We start from the raw sequence: 24,285 nt of genomic DNA, 5'->3' as shown, positions 1-24,285 counted from the left end.
GCCACAAAAAAGAATAAAATCATCCCATTTGCAATAACATGGATGGACCTTGAGGGAATTACGTTAAGTGAAATAAGCCAGATAGAGAAGAACGATCTCTGTATGATTCCACTCATATGAGGAATTTAAAAATGTAGACAAAGAGAACAGATTAGTGGCTACCAGAGGAAAGGTGGGGTGGGGGGTGGGCACAAAGTGTGAAGGGGTGAACCTACAACACAACTGACAAACGATAATGTACAACTGAAATTTCACAACATTGTAACCTATCATTAACTCAATTAAAAAAAAAAGAGAAAAATGTTCTCCAATTGCTTATGCCTATGGTTGCTGAACTCTGAACTCGTGGAAGCCAATGAACTGCACGGGGTCAATTGTGAATTGTATGGTATGTGATTCATCTCAATAAAACTGTTATAAAAAAAGCAGCAGCCCTGAAGATAAAGGGGACAAAGTGGACAATGCCAATTGAGGACATTTGGCCTCAAAGGCCAGCGAAGCTAGAATTCAAGGTTTGTGAGGAATGCAATCCTAATGGAAGTGTGCTTCTGGGCCCCAGGACCTCACCTGGGGGGACATTCTGCTGCCACGTGGAACCCTGGCTCCAGCGAGGGAAGAGTCCGCCATGGTATTCCAACCCCTAAACACCCAACAAGCGCTCATTGGAAGCTGGGGCCATGCCGGAGAAAGCTGGGTGGGCGTCCAGACCCAATGACGCTGCCTCTAGCATTACTGGAGAGACGGAGCCCCAGAGGCTGGCAGCTGGAAGCGCTCACTTCCTTTCCTGTCTTAGTCCCTTCAGGCTGCTATAACAGCGCCACAGACTGCGTAGCTCATAAACAACAGAAATCTATCTCTCCCAGTGCTGGGGGCCGGGAAGTCACGGCCAAGGCGCTGGCAGGTTCAGCGTCTGGGAAGAACCTGCTTCCTGCTTCACAGACGACCATTTTCACTTGTCCTCACCTGGTGGAAGGGCGGAGGAAACCTCCTTCCCAAGGGCACTAATCCCATTCGTGAGGCTCCGCCGTCAGGACCTCATCATCTCCCAGAGGCTCCACCTTCAATACTGTCACACTGGGGATTAAATGTCAACATAAGAATTTGTGGGGGACACAGACCTCCAGTTTATAGCCGCACCCTGTCTGGGACCTAGGCCTTGACAGCCCTGCTGCAATTAGGAAAAACTTCAATACGAGAAAGAACTCTAGAGCTAGGAACTTCTTGACCTATAGTAACATATGACTCAAAATAACCACCAGGAAATCTTACCAGAGTTAACAAATTCATTCATTCTTTTATTGATAATCTTTCACATATATGTATGTGTGTGTGTATGCGTGCACACATGTACACCCCTGACAGGTGGTTTCCCATCACATTTCAGAATCCTCTCCTGCTTGTTGAAACTTGGAGCTATAGTTAAGGACTCAGGTATAGACAATGGAGGACATTCAATTCCAAGGGAAGACGGCATCCCAGCGTGCTCTTTGGGACGCCCAGATAGACAGAAGACTTCAGTCTCTCCCAAGGAGGTACTTCAGGGACAACTCCTTCCAACACTGGGCCTTACCATCTCTCCTCAAATGTCTTTGAACCACAGACCTCTAAGTGCAGAGTGACACACTCTCCTCTCCCGTCAGTGCGCCCGCCAGGTCCTCACTGCCCTCCCACTCCCACCCCGCCCCACCTCCCCACCCTGCTGTGGGCCCTCCATATCCCACACTCAACTCACCCTGCATCGGACCACAGTGTGGAGCTGAGGGCTCCCAGTTCCTGTGCTTCCAGAGCCCATGGACTCAGCCAGGCAGCCCCTGAAGAACGCTTTGCTGGAGCTCTCCCATTGACTGACTGCCAAAACGTGAGCTCAGGATTTGAGTTTTCTCCCTGCTGAAGGCTGTTAGGTTTCACATCACACATTTCTATCTTGTCTCTTTCCAAAAATGATCCAAGGTGGCTTCTGGTACATGTGGCCCTCAGCCTTCTGCTCTGCAGGGCCACAGCTCATCCTATTAAAGGAGTCCCAGGCCTTTGGGCTGACGGCCCGCCTCCCAGCCTGGCCACAAGGCCTTCCCAGCTGCTCTGGCTCCTCCCGCCACCTCTCACTGCCTCCCTCCTTCCGCTCCAGGCTCAGCTGCAGCTCCCCACTCCGCTCGCAGCCCTCGCCACAGGCTGCTCCTCCCTCTCCTGGGACTGCTGCCTGCCCCACTACAAGGTCTTGGCCCAGCAAACCAGCTTCTTCTTCAGCTCCTACATGACCTCCTCCAGGAATTTCTCCCTGGGCCAGGGGCCCCTTTGGGGTGTTTTCAGAGCCCTGGGTGGGCTTCCATTCAGCCCTTACATCTTGCATGACCATCCTCTGTCTAATCTGCTGCTCTCACTAAATATTAAGCTCCTTGGTGGCCAGGGCTGTGCCCGGTGTAATTTATCTTTCCATCTCAGATGCCTGGCATGTAGTAGGTGCAAAATAAAGCTGAATGAATGAATGAATGATGGGGACTTAGGGACACTGTGTCATCAGCTCCTGGGAATGGGCTGTGGATTCTTGTGGGGACAGAAGATGACCAGATGGTCAGAGAAAGAAAAGTTAAGGGGGATACCCTGGGATCAGAATCAAGATGTCTACATTTTAAAGGTACACAGCTCACACACGAACGTATATACATCTACAGACACACGTGTGTACCCACGAACACACACACACCCTTCTCTCAGTGCTCTGGGTCTGGGAGGCCCCTACAAGGCCGGCGTCTCTGGCTCCACGCTGTCCCAGCCAGAGTTCTTCCGAAGCTCCTGGAAGAAAAGCTGTTGCTGAAGGCTTCTCAGGCTCTCCAGGTCCTCAGGAGAGAGTGGCTCAGCCGACTTTCCCAGGTCCTGCTCTCCGTCGTCCTCCATCTCTGTAAGTCCGTCGGGCGGCTGCGGGGAGCTCCTGGAGATATAGCCCTGGTCTGACTGCACGGACTGCCGCTGGCCCTCCTCGCAGGGTGTGTGTGGGCCTTGCAGGGCCACGGCTGGCCTCCTCCACCGCTCCTGGGCCTGGCAGCTCAGACTCTGCTGGAAGAGTGAGAACATCAAGTCTTCAAGCTGCTCCCTCACGTCCTCTGGGAGGTGGTCAGGTGACGCCGGCGGGGTGCTGTAGAGTGGCAGGTCCTCTGAGTCAGAGAGGAGGAGGACACTGTTCCGCTGGGGGCCACAGCCCTCCAGCAGTGGGCAGGCCTCCTGACCCTCCACCACGGCGAACCGGCTGGCTGCGTGGCCCTCCACAGCTCCAGGGACGGGTTCCACTGCCTGAGCTGGAGGAATCTTCACAGGGACCACTGTAGTTTGCAGGGTCTGGGCTGCCAGCTCCCCCTGGGGCTGAAGCTGAGGTTCCAGCCTTGACATTCCTCTTCCTTCCTCACCGACAAGCAGATCTAGCACCAGGCAGCCCTCAGAGGCAGGCTCCCGCACCAGAGGCTTTTGCTTGATGATCCCTCCTCTCGGTGGCAGCAGCGGCTCTTCAAACACCTCTTCGTCCAGGGATGGGAGGTCCTGGTCATCTGCCAGGCAAAGGTTCTCACGCTCAAACCAGTCAGGCCACTGAGCCTGCCACTCCCGGAACCTCTCCACAGCTTCCCTGAGCTGCCAGCCGCTGGGGTTCTGCAGGTAATTTTCACCTGCGAGCACCCCAACACGGTGCATCCGGCCAGGTTCAAACATCTCCAGGTCCTGGATCCGGAAGTATACCTCCTCAAACTTGTCCATGAGTGGGTACCTGGGGGTGATGTTGAAGAGGTCAGGGATGTCACTCTCACCACTGATGTCACTGAAGTAGCAGACGATGTAGGTGCCAAAGCAGGCTGGCTTCTTAAAGTCTGGTAGGATCATGTTCATGGCCGCCGTGAAAAGGTCCCCGGCGGGCTTCCGGTGGTCACACCGAAGCTGGATGGCGGGTTCCTCCCAGCCCAGGATGGCTTGCCACTTGGCCTGGGTGCCTCGGGAGCACAGGATGATGATCTTGGAGTTGCTCTCCACCATTTCCTGCTTCTGGCGGCCCACCCAGGTCATGACGCCCACCTCTGAGATAACCTGTTCCTCCAGCAGGTCGAGGGCCACTTCAGTGCCGCAGACGGTGAGCAGGAACTGGGCAAACTTTAGGACCACATCCACATAGAGGGGGTGGTCGGCGGAGTAGACAATCCAGACCTTCCTGGGCTTCAGGGGTGGGGGAGTCAGGCCGGCAGCAGGCAGGACTTCTGAGGGAAACAAGGGGAGCCAAGCCCGCAGGTTTAGGTGTGTGCCTGCATGGATCCTCACACCAAGGCCGAGGGCAGCACCCCCCACTGGCCGACTTGGGAGTGACCTGGCCAGGTGGAGCTTGGCTCTCTTGCCCAAGAAATGCACTGGGGCCTTGGAAGAAGCCGAATATTGCTGTTTCATCTGTTTTGCTAAAAAAACAGTCTGGTGCCTTCTGGAAAAAGAATCTCTCTCTCTCATCTTCTTAACTGGCCTCTGGCCTTTACTCTAATTATTTTAATTAAAAAAGGAAAAAAGGCACAAAGGCCTGCCTATGGAATAGAAATATCTGTTACAGGGAGGACTTCTTTTCACAAAATACGGTACGCCTCCCTTCCCTTCCTAAGTGATTAAAAAAATGTTAGCCCAGCCTTGCCATTTGAAGTCCCCTCTGTCTGGGGTGCTGGAGGCGGGTCCTCTGGAGGCTAGGTCCCCTGAAGGGACTCAGGGTCGCACTGCAGAAGGCTGCCCCCCAAGCATCTCAAGAGAATCTCCACCACAGCTTTAAAACACACCCCAACCCAGCCCATCCAACCACAAATAGTCACCTGTGTTTTTGGTGTCATTACCGTATTTTTCATGATGAGACCCTAGAAAGAAAAGAAATATATCAGAGTGGCTCTTTTGGAAGAGAAATAGGGCCCAGCTCACAGGGGCATCTGACGGGAGCACTGCTCCAGTCCTGACCCAGGGCCCACGACAGGGAGGGCGCCCGAGGCAGTGGCTCCCAGACACCTCCGGGCCTTTGCAGGGAGATGCACCATGGAGTCGCTCCAGTGCGGATCCCGGGTCAGCCACTGTGAGCTGTGAGCTGGGAAGGTTACTCATTCCTCTGAAGCTCAGTCTCCTCCTCTGTGAAATGGGTGTGTTAGGGGATTTCATGTGGAGTGCCCAGCACATTGGATGTGCTCAGTCAGCTGGGGGCAAGGATTCCACACACCCACCCACTGGGGGCCCCGGGATGCTGACTGGGGGTCCATGCCAGTGCCTCACCACAGTTCTGTGCCCTCCATCCCCACAGATTGGCCACCCCCAAGCAGACTCCCCACTTCAGGAGGCAAAATCTTACAAGACATCTCTAGAAGCAGCCCCCACCAGGCCTGTTGACAACATTTCCTCCTGGTATTTTTAGGGAGGTGAGGAAGGGAAACGAACGGCTCCCCTCAGAGATGCAACGAAGGAAACTGGTGCATGAGTCAAGTCCTTGGGGACATGGACAGGGGGAACGGAACCCACAGATGGCCGAGGATGACACTGGAACCCCAATCTCAATCCCCACCCCCTCGGCCTCTTCCCAGAACTGTCAAAAGACAGTCAAACCACGAGCGAGGTGTCTCTCCTGTCCTTGCCTTCACCCTGCAGCATGGGGTGCTTCGGGGAAAGGCCAGAAGTGCAGCAGCAGAAACGAAACAAAAAGCCCCCAGACACCTCCAGAGGACTTGATGGTTTCTCAAGCCCTGTAGAGATGTGAGTAGTCCCCTGGGGAAGGGCCCTCCCACTAGATCTTTGCGTGGCTGGCGTGTGGTTCTTTCCATGTACAATAATTAATAATGGAGAATAGCTGATCCTGACAAGCCTGTGAGTGTGGAAACGACAGTCCAGGTCACTGAGGAAACAGCCTAGGGTCGTGGAGGGGCAGGGGAGGCCGGCCCCTAAGCCGAGGACCCATGTTCTCTCCTGCTTAGGACCTGGCCAGAGAGGGCTGCAGGGAGAGAGGGCAGCAACATTATTAACATCCACCAGCAAGCACCTTCGTCAGCACTACCATTTGATCTTCACCACAGCCCTGACAGGGAGGTGCTCTTAGCCCGCCTTACAGAGCAGAAAACCAAGTCCAAGGTTTGGGAAGCAACTTCCTAAGCCTGCAAACCCATGAGGCAGAGCTGGGTCCACCCCCGTGGGTTCTGGGTCTACCCGAGCCTCCTCTAGCACATCGTGCTGCCCCTGGCTGCTCTGCTCGCCTCACATGCACAAGCCTAGGGGCTGCAGGAGGGCGCCGCTCAGGCTGCTCCACCTGCCTGGCTAGTCACTTCTGATGCAGGGACTCCCCAGCTGCTTCCAGCCTGTTGATTTTAATAAGACTAATTTTAGTAGCAATAGATACAATTGTGGCCAATATATACTGAGCACGTATCATGTGCAAAATTCAGAGGCACTATTTCACTTAATCCTTACAACCATTTTACGATGTGGGTATCACTATAATTTCCATTTTACAGAAGAGGAACCTGGGGCTCAGAGAATTAAGTAATTTGCCCAGATAGTAAGTGGTGGAGCTGGTATTTGGGCCCAGGTCAGCCTGACTGTAGGCTCTGAGTTCTTGACAACCAAGGCGAGGCCTAAGAGGCGCAATGTCTGTACTTAGGTTGAGGTTGAAGGGCTGGAATTGAAGGGTCCCCTCTGAGCACAGTCTCGCAGAAAATGGAGGGGGAAGAGGGGACATGGGGAGAAAGAGGAACAGAGGGGAAAGCCCCAGGACTGGCTCCCACAGCCCCTGCACTTACCAGGCAGCCTCCAGGCCATGCAGACGACCAGCAGGATGACGGAAGCCACTAGCAGGACGACGAGGCCCGTGATGAACCCGTACACCCACAGCGGCATATAGTCTGTGGCAAGCAGAACAGCACGAGTGACATGGCAGGGGAGGCCTGCTCTGCCAACACTGAGGTCCCGGGGCCCATGGCTGGCCCTGGGCTGTCCTCTCTGGCCCACATCACGGCATGCTGACCGTCTCACCCACCCCTGGGCTGCCTCTTGGCCCAGCCTTGTCTGCCCGGCTCCGTACAAGGCATGGTCAGGGATTTCCCATGTGGCCCCTGAGGACTCCTGCAGCACTATGGGAAGGCGAGCTGGACTTACCTGCAATCGAGTCTGCAATGAGAACAAAGGCAAAACAGTATTCTTAATCATTAGCAGTAATCACAAAAATCGTCACTGACATCACTGGGGGCCTGCAGATGACCCTGACGCTACCCCGAGCACTTTAGGTACGAGTTCAACATAATGAAACCATTGCCGTGAAACAAGTTGGTCTAATAAGGGACGCCCACTCTCATCTGGGAGGCCAGGGCTCTCATCCAGGCCAGTGCAATCTCTGTCACTGATCGGCACTTGGCTGCGGCCACATGTCGGGCTGCAGAAGTCCTTCTGAACCAGAAGTGGGAGGCAGTACAGGGGGAGGGAGGGGCTGCCGACTCTCATGGGCTCAGGCCAGAAACCAGGCCTCTGCCACTTCCTTGGTGTGTGATCTGGGACAAGTTATGTAACATCTCTCTGCCTCAGTCTCCTCATCTATGAACCTGGGGGAGAGAGTCTCCCTTCACAGTACTATGACTCACAGTTTGTGAGGACTGGAAATCGACGACATGCTACAGCGCTTGGCTAAGTGGTGCAAAACTGCAACTCTATGATGATAACAACCCTCATTTTCCCAGTCATGGAATTTGAGGATCAGAAAGGTTAAGTACTTTGTCCGGGGCTACACAGCTAGTGAAAGGCAGTCAAGAGTCCAACCCAGTAGAGTGTCTCTCTAAAGCCCCACACTGCAGGCCTGAATAACTCCAAGTTAAATTACACTCTGCACCCACCCTTAGGACCAGGGCAGGGTTCAGCTCAAGCTGTTGACTGTTATCCATTCTCACCCCCAACTATGTCCCAGGACAGCCATAGGCTTCCTACCTGGAGTATCTGGAATTTCCGGGCAGGGTACGGTCACAGTGTGTCTGAGGCAGTCGTTCAGACAGCTGCTGAAGAAGGGCTGGATCTGTGAGGGCAGGAAGAGCGGAGAGAGCAGGACTCTGAGACGCGGAGGAGACGCAGGCCCCCAGCCCACACCGAGGCTTTCTCGCCAGCACAGGCTATTTGAGAGTCAGAGACCTGAGTTGGCTACTGCAGAATCTCCAGATCACCCATCAGCAAGAGGGGGTCAAAGCACCCCTGCCAGATGGGGCTGGGAGGGCACGGCTGGCGAAGGCAGCTGATGCCTCGTCAGGCAGGGAATACCAGACAGCAGCGGGCTGGGTCCTCGGAGAGAGCACCGGTCCACGAGCTGCCCTCCTCCTCTCCTTGCCCATCTAGCAGAAATGGCCACCTGTGCCCTCCCACACCTGTCCATACCACATTCACCCACCTGCACGTGGTGGCGGCAGCACCAATTAAAGTCGGATAGGGTGAGCGTGATGTTGGCCCGCTGGTGGGAAGCCTCTGGTGTGTGCTGAGGAGAGAGGGGTGGATGCGGACGACTGGCTGAATGAGAACCTGCCGCGTCCGCCAAGGAAGCTGAGAGAACGCTGCCCACTGCTGTCCCGCTCACCCTCGGGAGGGCCACAGGGACAACTGCTCCTCGGGTTTCGGTTCCGGGAGAAGCTACACGTCCCTGGGGCACGGCTTTGTTGTTAACTCATGAACACATCTGGTGACCAGCAGTCCCCTCTCTGCTTTGGCTGCCAGGATCACGGAGACAACTCTGTGCTCACGTCCGGCAGCACAGCACACATTTTCTGCACTAACTGCACCCTGGCTTCATCTTATTTCTCCACCTATACTTCCCCTTTGTCTTAATTTCCACATTTTTCAAATCTTCAAATGATTTTTGGAATAAGTGGAATAAACAAAGCAAAACAGAGAATAGGGGAGAACGTGGGGTGGGGAGAACAAGAAGGCCTGGGTAGGGCGTAGGCAGAGACCAACTCCAGCCCGTCAGATGTAGGATCAGCTGTAGGAGCAAGAGGACCCACTAGGCATCAGCTCACAGCACAGGAAAGGAGAAGAGCAGCAGCCCGGGGTCAGTACTGACCGAGCACAGTACTGAGTGCTGAGCTCCTCAAACCGCAGTTCTGGCAGGACAGTCAGGGAGACTGGAGGTGTGGAGAGGTGGTTCTGAGCTGCTAGAGGGGTAAGAAGGTGGCAGAGAGTCACCTTGAGTATATTCTGTACGTCATCGAAGCAGCTCTGGTTCTCCATGTGTGGAAAGCTGCTCAGCAGGATCTGGTAACGGGCAGATTCATTCCACAGGGTGAAGCCCACCCGTAGCCGGTGGGCCTCCAGGGTCTCCACAGTGATGTTGGGATCCCACAGGCTGCCTGCCCAGGGCACAGAGGGAGGGTGCAAGTGAGGAGAGGGCTTGCATGCATGTGGTGTGCCTGCAACCAGGGAGAGCACTCCCGCCCAGCCCGCCCAGCGCAGTCACCTGAGCTCACACACGGCGTGGTTATCCTCATCCTGGGGTCCATGCAGTCTGCGGCCCAGAAAAAAGTGAAACCGTTAAGTGTCTGCCTTAGAAACTTGGCTTCCAGACTCCTGACACAAGGGATAACTGCTTTTTCCCTTCTGGGGAGCCTGTTCAAAGATGGCCCCTTCAAAGCAAGCTCTAGGACTGGCCCACTGCTACTGGCCAGGGGTCCCAGAGAACTGAGGGCTGACTGCTTGTCTCATCTCTCCTCTCTCAGGGAACATTCCAGATTCAAGTGTATTCCTCCTGAGCTTGCTTTGGGTGGCCGAGGGCCTCGGTCCACTCCAGTTCCTTCTCTCCCCACCGCAGCTTCCTCTCCAGGGCTGCCTCTGCCTTTTCACACAGGGAGAAGCACTTTGTTTCTCCATGGCAACATTTCTCAAACTTTTGTGTGTATCATCATCAGTAGTTTCTGATTCAGCAGGTTGGGGTAGGTCCTGAGAAGCTGCACTTTCAACACGCTCCCAGGTAACTGGATGATGTTGCTGGTCCAGGCACCACCTTAAGGACTTTTGCTCCAGTTATCTTCTTGATCCCCTCCCCCAACTTCCCTGACTCTAACATTTTCGCTTTGGTTTAAGAAGACATGTGACAGGTATGAGTCGCAGAGGAATGACAGGCACTGAGTCAGTCCACTTTAGGAACAGGGGAGGGGACTGAGAGATTCACTCACTCAACAAATACTTATGTAGTACCCACTACATGCCAGGCACTGTTTGAGGCACTGGCAATCCGGTGGTGAATAAGACACAGTCCCCACCCCGGAGATCACATTCCAGTCGAAGAGACCAACAAAAACAAGCAAACAGCATAACATGCTGTCATAATTATATCATGACAGTAAAATGCCAGGAGTGATGAGTAACATGAAGAAAAATAAAGCAGGGTAAGCAGATAGTGTGTGTGTGTGTGGGGGGGGGGCTGCTCCAGGGATGAAGAAGGCCATCACCATCCTCAACAAGCACTCTGTGATCACCATATGCAAAGTGATTTGTGGGGTTCTGGAGACCGCATGAACAGGCTGGGGGTCCAGATGCAGCTGACTTTGAGCGATGAGAACTACTGCAGGCTATGGCTGAGATTCCGGGGAGGACGGAGAACAGAAGGTGCACACACATAAAAAGTGTTTAGAGGGTGATGCTGGCAGTGCTCACAGGCAGGACGGATTAGAGGGGAGGGAAGACGGCGTCATACGTGGGACGGCGTTAGACACATGCAGGCAGGGTGACGGATAAAAAGCGAAGGACAAGGTGATGAGAGCTGGAACTCGGTTGGGAGCAGGGTTACAACTCTTCCGAGCGTGGCTTGTCTTCCCGGTACTTTCTGGGCAGGAAGCGTGCTCCTCTAGACGGAGGGAGGGACTCCAGCTGCCAGAGAACGCCTGGGGTCTTAGCCCAATACCCACCGTTTGTGCCAACAGGGAACCGGCTCTGCCTTCAGGCAGCAGAGGCTGCAGCCGTGCCCCGAAGAGCTCCCACCCCTGGCATGGGTTCGTTCTGTGGATACGCCACACGCACACAACGGCAGCCACCGTCCAGCCAAGCAGAGGGGCAGACGAGCCACCTGCTGGTTTCTTCTGCAGAGCCGAGTGGTCAGGCAATGGCCTGGGAGGGCGCTCTTACCAGGCACGAGGAAGTTCCTGGACTGGTGGTTTGGGTCCCCGTGAGGGAAAGGCTTGGGCAGGTGGTGGACGGTCACCTCGTACTCCTGGCCAGGCTCTACCACAAAGTGAGCGAAGATAAAACGCCACTGAAGAGAAGGGAGGAGGCAGAGGTTGGACAGGTCACACACACACCTCTCACCCGCCTTGCCCAAAAACCCCACCCCACTCGCCCCCAAAAGATCACTCAAAAACAGGAAGAAAACAATCATCACAACAAGATGCAAAATCAGAGGCATCTGTAACTCTGTTTTTGTTTCCTCTGGTCCTTCCTGCCTATTTTAAAAACCTAGGCCTGGCCTCCTCAGTGGACAGCAGTGTCATATGCAAGAGAATCTGGGGAAAGGCAACAGAGGCCTCCTCCCCACCAGCCCTCTCACACCCCAGGAGGGGGTGTGAGGGAGCCGGGCCAGAGGACTGGGGCTGTTGGGGGAGCTGGCACGCCAGCCGCAGCTAAAAACTATTTGCTAAATGACTTCCTTCTTAAATGGGAAAGCCAGGCATCTCGTGAGAATGTCCTAGAGCACAAAAGTGGGAGGGAGGACTATAAACAGTCTCACTCACCCTGCGCCCACAGAGCCTTTGCTGCAGAGACAGAATCTGTGCAGAGATTTTCTGCTTGTTGCAGATTACAGATACTGACTTTGCTTCTCAGTAGATTTAGGCCACTAGTCCTCACCATCCACCCAGCCGGCAGGTCTGGTCCCAATGAAGCATGGGAGAGGGGCTCTGTCTTGGCTGCTGTGTTGGTGGGAAGTATGCAAATAGCCACGTTTTGCAGATTTAAACTAGCAGTTTTCAAACTTGAGCTTGCATCAGAATCACCTGGGGGGTTGTTAAGCACCCTCAGAGCTTCTGATTCAGGAAGTGTAGGGTGGGGCCCAGAACCCGCATTTCTAACAAGTTCCCAGGGGATGCTGGTGCTGCTGGTCCTGGGGCCGTAGATTGAGAACCACTGCTTTAAACAAACTAAGGGAGAATCAACATTTTACCACCTGGCTGTGAGCAGCAGGATGAGCCCAAACGGCTGCCGACCTCCTGCAACGCCCCCACCCCCCGCAGTCCTCTGGTCTGGACAATGTCTTCCTTGCTGGAGGCGGGCCCCAGATTGATCTCGGTTATGAATAAAGGTGGAGGGCGGTGTGCAAGCTGTCTTCCCTTTCAACTTCCTTCACAATGAACAGGTAGGTACGGTTGGAAGAAAAAGCAGGGGGAGGCAGGTCTGGGAAGTTTTCAAAACATGCTCTGCTCCTCACTGTCCTCAGATGGACGTGACCCGCTCCGGAGCCGGCCTTACCCGCTTGTGATGGTGCTTCAGTCTGGACAGAAACTCAAACGTGACACACAAACGTTCATTGGTGCTCAGCTGCAGGACAGATAACTCTGCACCCTCCAGGTACAGGATGCTGGCTGAAGGTCAGAGGGAGGGGAGGAGACAGATGCAGACCACACACCGCTGGGTGTGCCACTTCCCTGTCTGTTATGCTTGCTCACTGTTAAGAGAAAATCTGCCCATCTTACTCAACCCTCCACTTCCCGTTTCTTCTAGCTCACTCTTGGGCCTGAGCAGCCTACAGCCTTGCAGACACTTCCCAGCTGGAGAAGGACAAGAGATATTTTACACTGGGCTAGAGGCAAACGCTTTGCAAATCTGTGGCCAAGGCCTCAGCAACGTGGCACGTCAAACACGGGCATTGCCGTCCTTGAGGGGGCAGCAGCCAGTTTACAGAGAACTCCTCCGGCCCTGTTCACACCTCTGGGGCTGGCTCTTCTTAACCCCAATCTTTCTAATCCTGTAATACAAGTGTCTACCCTTGAAAAGCTTTGGGAAATGTTGTTTTAAGAAGTTCCAGCCCCTAAACTAAGGGGAAAAGCAGGCTGGCAAATGTGTTACCATTTTTCCAGCAAATGTTTAGTACTGAAGTCAGAGAATTAACCACTTGACTTTTTTCCCCCAGGGTGATAGAGATTTTAGGCCAAAGGAAGGCCTTTCATGAAGGATGGTGGGATGAGAAGATATCATCATGCGTTAATGCCTAAAACACTGAAAAAGTATGCACTGCATGAAATGATGGGTCCTTTCAGCACTAAATTTGGGCCCTCATGTCTGAGTGCGGGACTAGGAGCCCAATTCTGAGTCTGATGGGAGGGCCAGGGCTAGTTTGCAGATTCACCTGGAGGTGGGCAGGCTCCCCCAGGGCCCGGCTGACATGCCCACTCACCATCTGTCTGCAGTGTCCATTCGATGTGAATCACAGGGAGCAGGTCTCCTTGCTGGGTGTGGGCAAAGTGCAGCTGGATCTGGACGTCTTTTGGGGAGGAGGGGGTCAGGTGTGGAGGGTGGAGCCAGCTGTCATCCAGGCAGGTGCCTGGTAGCCAGGAAAAGCAGAAATCAGAGACTTGCATGCTCTGCAAAAAACTGAAGAAACTGCAAGAGAGAAGCACACAGACAAGATGCCCCAGCAGTGGGTCCAGAGAGCTGGATTTTGAACAGTCAGGAGCCTGGGACCCTTGGTGGGTTCTCAGCTTCCCCACCCAGCCTCCTCTTTTCTAATGCTTGTCTGGGGTCACTGCAAAGCTCAGAAGTCTACAGGGCATTTGAAGAGAGAGGACAAAGCACACGACTTGGTTGTGAGATGAAGCAGTGGTGGGAAATGGGGGCACAGGAGAGATGGTGAGGTAACAGTGTTGCTTTATTTGTATAAGGAGCACAGACACTTGAAATATGTGCCTCCTTCTTGCATTAAAACACAAACCAAAATCAACACCACAGACGGCTCTCGCTTTCCAGTGCTGAGCTCTGGCAAATCTACCTGTATCACAGGCCCGCTGGAGCAGCTCCCGGAGGGCGCTCACAGCCCCCCAGTGACCGTGCAGACCCACTGGAGCAGCTCCCGGAGGGCGCTCACAGCCCCCCAGTGACCGTGCAGACCCGCTGGAGCAGCTCCCGGAGGGCGCTCATAGTCCTGGTGACAGTGCCGCCTCTCACTTCCTGACTTCTGCATGACGAACACGCATGAGGGGAAGCCCAGGTGCATGCACCCTAGATTCGCAAGGATCCTTCCTGCTGCAGGCTGTAACCCTCGGCCTACACCAGAAGCGAGTGGCAGCACGTCCGTGAGATGAGCACGAGGTGAGCACTTGATTGACAAAGCAACAACAAGTGGAACAAACCAGACGACTTACTATTCTTGACTGTGCAGTTCAGCCCCTGTGGAAACAAGGAGGAGGTAATTACAGTGTGAAAGAACTTTAATTCACAAGCCAGGCTCCAGACGCTTTCCCCGGCTCATTCTCGAGAATGAAATGCACACAGCTCTCCCTTCTCACATTCGGGGGGCTCTCTTGGGAGTGGGAGACAACATTCTCCTCACAGAGCAGGAGAGGCAGGCACAGTGGATGGCAAAATGGAACTGACACTTTTGGAGTAACTGTTGTGAGCTGGGAACTTCCCGATTTGAAAAGCCATGAAGAGGGTTCTCTCAGGGCATCTGGCTGAACAGGCCTCCGCCTCTCCTGAGGCTTCCAGCCTTCGGTTTGGGTAACAGCGCTGCAGGAGGGGGACAAAAACTACAGGTCCTGTGACAGGATCAGCTATGGAAATCCACTGAGTCCCGACAAACTCCCCCAGGGAAGGTGTGCCAGACTGTTCTGGGTGACATAGATATCATCTCACTCATCCTCATAGCACACTTACGATAAAGTGCCCTTGGCTCCGTTTTATAAATGAAGGAACTCAAGTACCAATATTACACTATACTGCCTCCCAGTCTGGCAATTTGTATTGACTCTCTAACGCAGAGGAGACCCCGAGGGCCGAATGTAGAAGCCCCAATTACAAACAGGAGGGAAATGGCATCACTGAGCTTCAGTTTGGCTAGCTGACTCGGCTCTGGACACACACACCTACCCCCGGAGGTGTCGCTTCACCACCACTTACCAGCTAAGTGACTTTATCTAACATCGCCAAGCCTCCATTTCTTTAACTGTAAAATCAGAATAACCATAATACCAACTTGATAGCGTTGTTGAGAATTAAATGACACAAATATAAATAAAGATCATGGGGCAGGAGATGGGCTGTTGGCCACAGTAGTGTGGGTGAGGGAGCCTTCCACTTTTCACTTCTAACGTATCTGTATTGCAAAAGATTTCAAACAGTGGGAATGTATTCATATTTTACACAATTAAATAAAATAATACACGGCTACTGCACTGTTCAGCAGGCAGCTCACCAGGAGCCCTAAAAGAATCATTATGAGGAATTTCATTGGCTGCAGTGCCCAGAGAACCATCGCACTGCCTGCTAAATGAGACAATATTTGTCCAGTGTCTAGCACACAATGGCGGCTCTTTAACTACTGGCTCCCCTTCTTTAGAGCTTGGCATATGGCAAGTACTCAATAAACAGAAGCTAGTATTGTAACGGGTGACCTCCACACATTCCCATTTGGCAGTGGAGCAAGGAAAGAACTCAGGCTCAGGTGTTTCCACCTATCTTAACTGGCAAATGGACCAAACACGTCACGTGGGGCAGAAAGTCAGATGTTGAAGCAGACCGGAAACACAATGTTAAGGACGCAGAGAGATGTGGTATATGCCTGTGAATAGGGTACTGGGGTCAGCACCTGTCTTCCTCTCAAGAGGGAGCAGAGGGGCGGGGTTCATGACGGGAAGGACAAAACACTATGGCACCAGGGGTCATTCACAAAGTGGATGTAGGGATAGTACCCTGGAGCACGCTCAGGACCGAGTCGAAGCGTGCCATTGGTCCGTATCCTCCCTTTGTGGGACACCAGTTCATAAGCCCTCAGGGTCCAGATTTTCTGTATCCTATCCAGCTCCTGGTGATTAATTCTCAGCTAGGGCCATCACAGCCCTCTGGGCCCTCCTCACTTGTTCAACAACGAAATCCATCTAGCTGCCTCTGCTCACTCTAACGAGCATCTCTCTTTCCTGAATGGTGAGATTATCACTCCCTGAACGCTCTCTTCTCCCACCTGAAACTCCTAGGACCAGGGCACAGAGGACAAGAAACTGGTTTTTTCACCTTGAGATGGGGAGCTCTTCTAGAAAGGAAAACAGACACTCATTTTGGGTAACTCTCTATTATCCACTGGCAGCTACTCAGAAGCCACTGCAAGACGATGTGCATGATGAAAGGCTCTTGTCTTCAGTAGACTGAGAGGAAGCTGGGAGGGTTTGAAAACACGGTCAGTTGATTAACAAAGACGCTGGAGGGTGTCCTCTTCTAATGCCTGTGATTGATGGAATAGCTTGCTATGCCACCATAGCACTGTTTTTGGTTTTGGTTTTTGATAGTCATCATTGTACATAAATTTTGTCTATTACTATTTTGCTTATAGTTTTTATTACAACAGCTTCTGACCCTTATCAAATACCTCTCTAGCATTTATTTACATAACTTTGTAGATTTTCTCCTTTAATTTATTGATGTAATGAATTACGTTGGTAGATTTGCTGATAACGGACCAACTCTGCACTCTTGGCATAAATCCTACTTGGTTATGGTGCATTATGCTAGCATATTCTGCTAGATTAAATTCGCTAATATTTTATATAGAATTGTTTGTATTTATATTCAAAAGTGACGTTGGTCCATAGTTTCCTCTTTTTGTATACAGTTTATCAAGTTTTAGAATTAAGTTTATGCTAGCTTTAAAAATGGGTAACTGTCCCTCTTTTTCTGTGATATTGAAGCAGGAACGGCTGAATAATGTTTAAATCTCAATGGCTATCAAAACAGAAATGGTTGAACAGATTGCCATCTACTATGGAATATTCTGTAAATATTAAAAAGAATTAGTTATATAGATATCTGTTGGCCTAGAGTGACACCCAGGATGTGTTCATGAGTGAGAAAAATAAGTTGCAAAGAACTTTTTATCATATAATCCAATTTTCTATGGAAATAAGTGATGAAAAAACCCTCCTCTCTCTCTCTCTCTCTATATATATATATACGCTTAAATATGATTGTATGAGCATATAAAAACATGTGGACAGACATATATCAGGCTGTTAATACACTGGTTACTGGGGGTAAAGGATGGAAGCAGAGGAGATGGAGAGAGGGAAGATAAGGGGAAAAGATTTAAAGAAAACAGAAAAATATGCAATTAAGTGGATATAGAATAAAAAATTCCATTAGAGATCATGTCGTGTTGACCGTGTACACATATATTCTTCTCCCCCTCCCTAAACCATATGAAAGTTATAGGAAAGGGAAAATTTTTATAAATTCTCAAGGACAAAGAGGAAACATCAGTGGAAAAGAGATGAGAACAAATTTTTAAAAGACAAAATGGAAGGAGCAGGCTCAGGCCGAGTGGAGGAACTTCAGTCTCAACGCTGCAGAGGGAAGACAGGCAGGAAAGAAGCCAAAGGCTCATCGCAACCCTCTCAGAAGCAGGTCTTAGAGGGAGCAGGTGCTCGGCAGGTAGTTCAGAGCACGCGCCTGAAGCGGGCAGTGAGTCAAGCGAAGGTCGACACACGGAATGCTGGGAACCTCAGCCCCGCGTGCCCTGCCCTGACCTCAGCACGCTGGCAGCCAGGCCCAGAGAGAAGGCCTCCAGGGGTCGACATTTGAGAGCCCCCGACAGACAAGCCACACTCGCCTGACCCCTACAGTGACGTCCAATGATCAATGAGCCCCATCTACACAGAATTTCACTCCATCAGCTTTTTAGGATTTCATTCTTAAAATATTCTAAAATAGCCAAAAAGTACGAGATATTTGAGAAGGGTTTCCTCTATGAAAAATAGATCAAAACAAACAATTTTTTTAAAAAGATGCTTTTGGAGGAAATAAGACAATGCTGTGAACAGAGTAAAATTAAAACAAAATAATTATTATTGTTTCAAAGAGATAAGAGAGGTCACTGCAGCCATATGACAAGGACAGGACACTGGAAAAATAAGCAGAGAAAAAAATGAAGTGCGAAAACAAAAAATTTCATGTAAGTGTTGGGCTATAAAATTCCAGAAATTTCTCTGAAAGCAGAAAAAATACAAACAGACAAAGGAGAGAAAATACATCAGTATTTAGAGAATCAATTCAGGAAATACAAGGTATGATTTACTGGATTTCCAGAAGCAGCTTACACAGAAAATCGAGAGGAAAAAATTAAAAGATTCCCAAACTGAAGGACACATAATTCCAAACAATAAAGGTCCACTGAATGGCGTGCACAACAGATGAAAAAGAGATCTGGACCAAGGCGCAATGGCATGACACTTTTGGAACACCAGAAATAACAAGAAGATCCTACATGTTTCCAGGGGGAAACAGCGGGTGCCACACAAAGAGAGTGCAGTCAGCATGGCATCAGCTTTCTCAGTGTCTGTACTGTTTGCGGGAAGGCAACAAAACTCTGAGGGACAATCATCTTTAGCCTAAGACTTTTATACCTAACCAAACTGTTAAAAAAGTGTGAGGGTAGAATAAAGACATATTCAGACCTGTAACATATCTATAGCTATATCTATAATCTATCTCATAGCCCTATGCCTTCTCTTAGGACATTGCAGGAGGATATGTTCCAGCGAAATGGGGGAGCTCATCTCTGAGAAGGAAGACACAGGACCCAGGACACGGGAACTACAGTCATGACAGGGCATCTCGTGTGACAGCCGTGCCACAGGCCCAGAGAGCAGTCAGTCAGGCTGCAGCTGGAGAACACAGGCCCCAGGAGGGAGTTTTCTGAAACTGGTGGAATATCTGATGTTGGACGAAAAAGCATACGACAAACCTGATAGAAAACACTAAGACTAGTTACACGGAAAACGATGGAAGTGAAGAATTAAAGTAATTATCATCTCCAGGGGGGAAAAGAAATTATACCAGAAAAGAAATATAATCAAAATACACACACTTGCCTCAGCAGTGAGGATTACCTACTTGTTACAATATAAACACTGAGCACTGATTTAACTAACACCGTGCTACGACTACAACAGGGAGACTGGGAGGAGAAGCAGTGGGAGCAGGGGAGCGTAGGCAACTTAAATTTGCATCTATTCTAACAGGTAGCATCTAAAATCGACAAATCAAGAATGACAAGAGCAGTCCATTTAGAAACATGGAGGCAAACGCCAGAAGAAATACCTACAAGAAACACAAGTAACGTCGGGGGAAGAGGCTAGGGAGTGGTGAGGGTGGGACAGGGCTCCGCTGTCTTTCTTTTAAACATCTTAGTACCGTTTTTAAAGGATCACCATATATTACCTTGATAAGGATTAATTACAAGATAGAATTTTATCTATGATGTTACTCCAAACAAATGAAAGGATTGAAAAGTGAGATGAACAAATGAAAATATTAACTTGTTTAGGGGGAGGAATAGCGGACATGTTTTCCTTATGACTTAATTCCCAGATAGAATTTACTTTAAAGTAACGTTTTTAACAACGTAAAAAATGCATGCAGGGTCTTTTTTGGATCGTGTTTTATTCCCCTCCAACAAATCATCCCCAATTTCTTTACTTCAAATGCCCTTTTTAAAAAAATAGCAGGATCAGAATATTCTTTATGAACTGCCTGCCTGTGAGTGGCATTTTGTTAGGCCTCCTGCAGAAGTCCAAGAGGAAGAATGTTCGTGATGATGAAGACGACGACAGCAGCAGCTAATATTTACTGAGCTCTTCTTTTGTGCTGGGCATCACCCGATCTTTAACACTTTAATATCCCATTTAATCTTTACAACAGTCCTATGAGGTAAGTACTATTATCCCATTTTTACTGATGAGAAACTGAGGCATGGGGAGGTCAGCTGAGTGGCCTGAGGTCCCACAGAGCTGACACGAACCCATGCAGTTTTGCTCTGAACCCACCCTCTCAATCACTGCTTACGGCTTCCCTAAATAAAAAGGGAGACTAATATTCTCTGTCCACAGTGGTGGAGATTAAAAGGAAGAAATAAAAGACCGCATGCAACTCTGTGCATTAACAGAACGTTACCAAGTGCCTGGTAAGGAAGAGCGGGCTCTGAAGTCACAGACACAGCCCTGCACGGACCCTCAGCCCAGCTCTCACTAGCTGTGTGGCCATGGGTCATCACCCAGCCTCTCTAAGCCAGGTTAATCACAGCAGCCTGGCAGGCTGTGGTGAGCACTGACTGAAGTCACACGCCAAGCCCCACACAGAGCCCAGCGCAAAGCTGCAGGTGGTCGTTAGCGCCCTCACGCCCTCCGACACCACAGTGTCCCCGGTCCGGCCCCTGCGCACAGCTAGCACGTTATCTGCTCTCTCCATAACCCTCTGAGGTGAGGACCACCTCCTTATACAGACAAGAACACTGACTCGGGGCGGTGGAGTGACTAACTCAGAGCTGCAGGGTGGGTGACAGGGGAAGCGTGACCCAGAGCTGGGGTCTTCTGACTCTCAGCCCGGAGTCCTCACCCCTGCACCACCTCACCGCATGCTTCATCTGATGTCACACAGTCTCCAGACAGAAGGCTGGCAGTGAGCAGCCAGAGCGAGAAGTCAGGAATGGTGGCCAAGGAGCCTGTCAACTTTGCTCACTCCTCTACCAGCAGTGACCCCAACCCTGACGGCCTGCACACCCACAGCATACGAGAATGTCCACATAACACAACTTCGTATACTCTGGAAGGTGGCACAGCTGAGAGCTTCCGGCAACCAGAAGATAGGCGTGAAACCAAACAGCTGCTCTACAAGCCAAAAACACAAGTGCTCAGGAAAACAAAAAGAATCTGTAACACAACACACATCCTGTCCATAAAACTGTGTGTTAACACTCACTGACCAGCTCCAAGGGGCTGTGTTTCCTCTGGGCTGCAGCCACGGGGCCCAGTGAGAAAGCCCAGCAGGGGAAGGGCCGACCATAAGGCTGCCCAGGGAGATGCAGTGACCTGTGGTTTCTCCAGATCGATTTCTGTGGGGAACTCAGAGTCATGTGGGTTTTGAGGTGCTAAATCCGGGCAGCCGGAAACAGTGCTACGCCTGGTCTTGGTTTATCACTGCTTTTCAAGCAAAGCTAATCATTCTTCATCCATCCATTCATTCATTCCTTCATTCTTTCATTCCACAAATATTCATCAAGGCCCCACATCTGTGCTTACAACACTGGGCTAGGCAGAGCACAGGCCTGTGCAAGGCTTGTCTCTGTCCTAGGAGGGAGTCACTGGGAGCCCCAGCCAGCTGGGCTTTGGACAGACATTTATACTCTGGAAAGTGGCACAGGCCCACCTTGAAATGGCTCACCTGGCCCTTTCATTGTGGAAATGAGGAAACCCAGGCACGAGCAGCCTGAACTGCCCAACACTGCAGAGATTGTAAGGGTAAAGTCAGGAGGCCATTCCAGGTCCTCAGAGGCCAAGTTTGTAGCTTTTCTTCCCTCTCCACATCGTGTTGCATCTACTAAAACATCAGAAGGGGGAAAGAAATCTGAAGGGCGTGGTTTCTTTCTTTTTAAAAGAACTAGTCAATGAAGCAGGGAAGTTGTTATGAGTTGTCTGCCTGCGAGCCAGGTGTATGCAAAGGCAAGTGGGAGGAAGGAAGAGCAAGGAGAGGGCAGACACATCTGCCCAACAGCAGCTCTCCCCAGCCCGCTCTGGAATCCTCCCGTGCCCCGCTCCTGCTCCTGACTTTCAGCTTTCCACTGAACAATCAAAGGCAAACCTGTTTAGCCCACCTCTCATGCACGCCACGATGGAGTCCCTACCTCCTTTTCTAGCTTTTCTCACTTTCCTGCCACAGAGACCTCCACTCCAGCCACACACCTTATCCTGCCCACCCAAGGGCCTTGGCTCAGCCCCTTTCCACCAGTTGGAATGCTCCATCCTTTGGGGCTGCCCAAATGTCTTCTCTGCCGTGAGGAACACCCCAGCTAGAAGTAGTTTTTCTCTTCCCTGGAATTCTGTACACACACTGGGTGTACGAAAAGCACTTGCCACAGACTGCCTTGCACCATAGTGACCTACCTTCCAGCCTTTTTCCCTCCCGGATGATTTAAGTCCCTGGACACTGGGGTCCTGGATGCGTTTCTTTACAGCTTCAGTTCCTAGCAACAGAACCTTGTATTTTGCAGGCCCCGGGCCAATGGCAGTCAAAAAACGAACACTGAATCATCCATGGGAGAATACTTCCACGGCAAGTCTGCAGGAAGGGTCTGCTGGGCATATGTCGCCGCTTTTCCCAAAAGTGGGAGTCACAGTCATTTCCCAATGTCATTCACATAAAAAAAAATTCTGCTAAACAGTCACTCACCCTCCACCCTCTTTTGGTAAACAGTCCATAAAATTAGATAAGGAGAAATATCTCTGGTTGTTTCACATCCTCTGACTCAGATCTGAGCATTACTCCTTAGGGTCAGTGGCGGTGGAGGAGAGGGGACTGAAGAAACCAGAGAGAAAGCGGAGGAAAGAGAGGACAGCTTAGAGCGGAGAGGCTGTGGAGGCGGATACAGTGTTCTGCTGTTTCTCTTTTTTTTTTCCTTAAGATGGTCCTCCACAACAAGGGCACTACCCGACATGTGGGTGTGTCACTTCCTGTGGGCACGGCGCGGGGTACGACTTGACAGATACAAAGCGGCTGTTATCCCAGATGCGAGTGGCGGTGGATGGGGGGAGGGGGTAGCTGGAGGGGTAGCTTAACCATCTGCCCCATCCCAGGGCTTCGCCCCTCTGGGGAGGTGTCACCGAGCTGCCCCGAGTCTGCCGGCCGCCCTCCGCGCAACTGTCCCAGGACGGCTACAGGCCGCGTCTCACCGCTCAGGCTCCTGGCCCCGCAGGCCGCCCGGCTAGTGGCGTGGCCCTCAACCGCGGGGTCCCTCCCTGGGGAGCAGGGCTGAGCCCCGTCGGGCCCCCACCTTCCGCACAGCGCCCTCTGGCCGGCTGCCGTGCGCTCGCGGGCTCCTTTGAAGGGGCAGCTTCCGCGGCCCGAGTCGGCCTCCCGGGCTCGCGCCGGGCCACAGCCGGGGATCTGTGCGCCGCGCGGCGTGGAAGCCGGTCGCGTCCTGCCTGGCTCCTCCGATGGCCCCTTTCCACCTCCCCTTCCAAGCAGTCCTGCCCCACCTCTCTGGCCGGGCCCCGTGCCTCGGTCTCCTTCCCCAAACTGGGGCGACGGCGGAGGTGTCACTCCCGCCTCCCGCCCAGGAGGCCACTTCAGATTGTGCAACACGCGCAGCGCGATCTTTTACCCCCACAAACTCCCTCTCCGCCCAGGTCCACACCGCAACTCCCACCGCTGCGACGGTCCTCCCAGGTCTTTGTGCCCAGGCCTCGGACCCCCAGCGCAGACTTCCTGCCCGCCCAGCCCGGGGCACCTGGTCCCCAGCCGCCGGCCCTCTCCGCCCCCCGCCACCGCAGCATCCTCGCGGCGCCCGCGCCTCCGGGACGCGTCCGGGTCTCACCTGCTGGGAGCAGACGGGCGCCGGGTGCTCCAGGAGCCGCGGGGAGGCGCGACCCGGGGCCAGCCCGCTCAGGAGTAGGAGCAGGAGCAGGAGCAGGGGCAGCAGCCCCGGCGGGGGCCCCGGGAAGACGGGCGGCCCGCGGCGCGGAGCCCCCATGGCCCCAGCACCGTCGGGGGGACTCGGGGCCCGGGGCGCGGGCGCAGCCAGGGAGCGCCCGGGGGCTTCCTTGGGCCGCGACGTCCCGCGTCGGCTCTGCTCCGCCCGCTTCCGGCTTCCAGCCGGCCGGGGCGGGCCGGCCGAGGGGGCGGGCCGAGGGCTGCACCGCCCCGCCGCCCCGCCGCAGGTGCGCGCCCCTCCCCGCGCGGAGCCCGGCCTCGCTCTGCCCGTCGAGCCGGAAAACTCGGCGTTGGTCCTTTGCCCCTCTCCTTTCCCTTCTCGGTCATGTGACATCAGGCCCGACTCGAGACTCAACGAAGTCCGCTGTCTTCGCCCCGTCCCTTCTTCCCACCCCTTTCTCCCCGAGGCCTCTCTGCCGTCCCGGCTCTCCTTTCTCCTGCGCAGGCCGGCAGCTCCTGCTCCCGACGCCTGGCTTCGTCGGGTTGGGGGAGGGAGCGCGAGCAATCATTTCCCACACATCTGGCGCCAACTCTGGGAGACTGAATTCCTGGGGGGCGGCCCCTGGTCTCACCATTTTGTGTCCCCACAGCGCCCCAGACCGCCGTGTTTCC

General features: G+C 52.6%; 1 protein-coding gene across 1 annotated transcript; it reads right to left on the bottom strand.

Moving 5' to 3' along the window:
- Window positions 1-1,269: 1,269 nt before the first annotated feature.
- Window positions 1,270-23,976, bottom strand: IL17RA (interleukin 17 receptor A). Its single transcript, XM_046671112.1, has 13 exons — window positions 23,558-23,976; window positions 14,349-14,373; window positions 13,385-13,531; window positions 12,460-12,572; window positions 11,125-11,251; window positions 9,461-9,508; window positions 9,190-9,353; window positions 8,402-8,485; window positions 7,951-8,035; window positions 7,132-7,143; window positions 6,777-6,878; window positions 4,821-4,862; window positions 1,270-4,232 (listed from the first exon to the last, which is right to left on the bottom strand). The coding sequence occupies exons 1-13, from the start codon at window positions 23,711-23,713 to the stop codon at window positions 2,734-2,736; spliced, it is 2,604 nt and encodes an 867-aa protein (XP_046527068.1). The 5' UTR covers window positions 23,714-23,976; the 3' UTR covers window positions 1,270-2,733.
- Between the last annotated feature and the right edge of the window lie 309 nt (window positions 23,977-24,285).

This window comes from Equus quagga, chromosome 1, assembly GCF_021613505.1.
Source record: "Equus quagga isolate Etosha38 chromosome 1, UCLA_HA_Equagga_1.0, whole genome shotgun sequence".
NCBI lineage: Eukaryota > Metazoa > Chordata > Mammalia > Perissodactyla > Equidae > Equus > Equus quagga.
The sequence above is the reverse complement of the archived record's forward strand: the minus strand, read 5'-3'. Positions and strand labels throughout refer to the sequence as shown.

What these genes read in the sequence shown, in the direction of transcription:
- IL17RA (XM_046671112.1), bottom strand. Translation starts at nt 23,713, where the DNA reads ATGGGGGCTCCGCGCCGCGGGCCGCCCGTCTTCCCGGGGCCCCCGCCG. An exon ending in CAGGAACTTCCTCGTGCCTG is followed by an intron (nt 9,509 to 11,124) that starts GTAAGAGCGCCC and finishes TCTGGGCCGCAG; the next exon opens with ACTGCATGGACCCCAGGATG. An exon ending in CACGCCGTGTGTGAGCTCAG is followed by an intron (nt 9,354 to 9,460) that starts GTGACTGCGCTG and finishes TGCCCTGGGCAG; the next exon opens with GCAGCCTGTGGGATCCCAAC.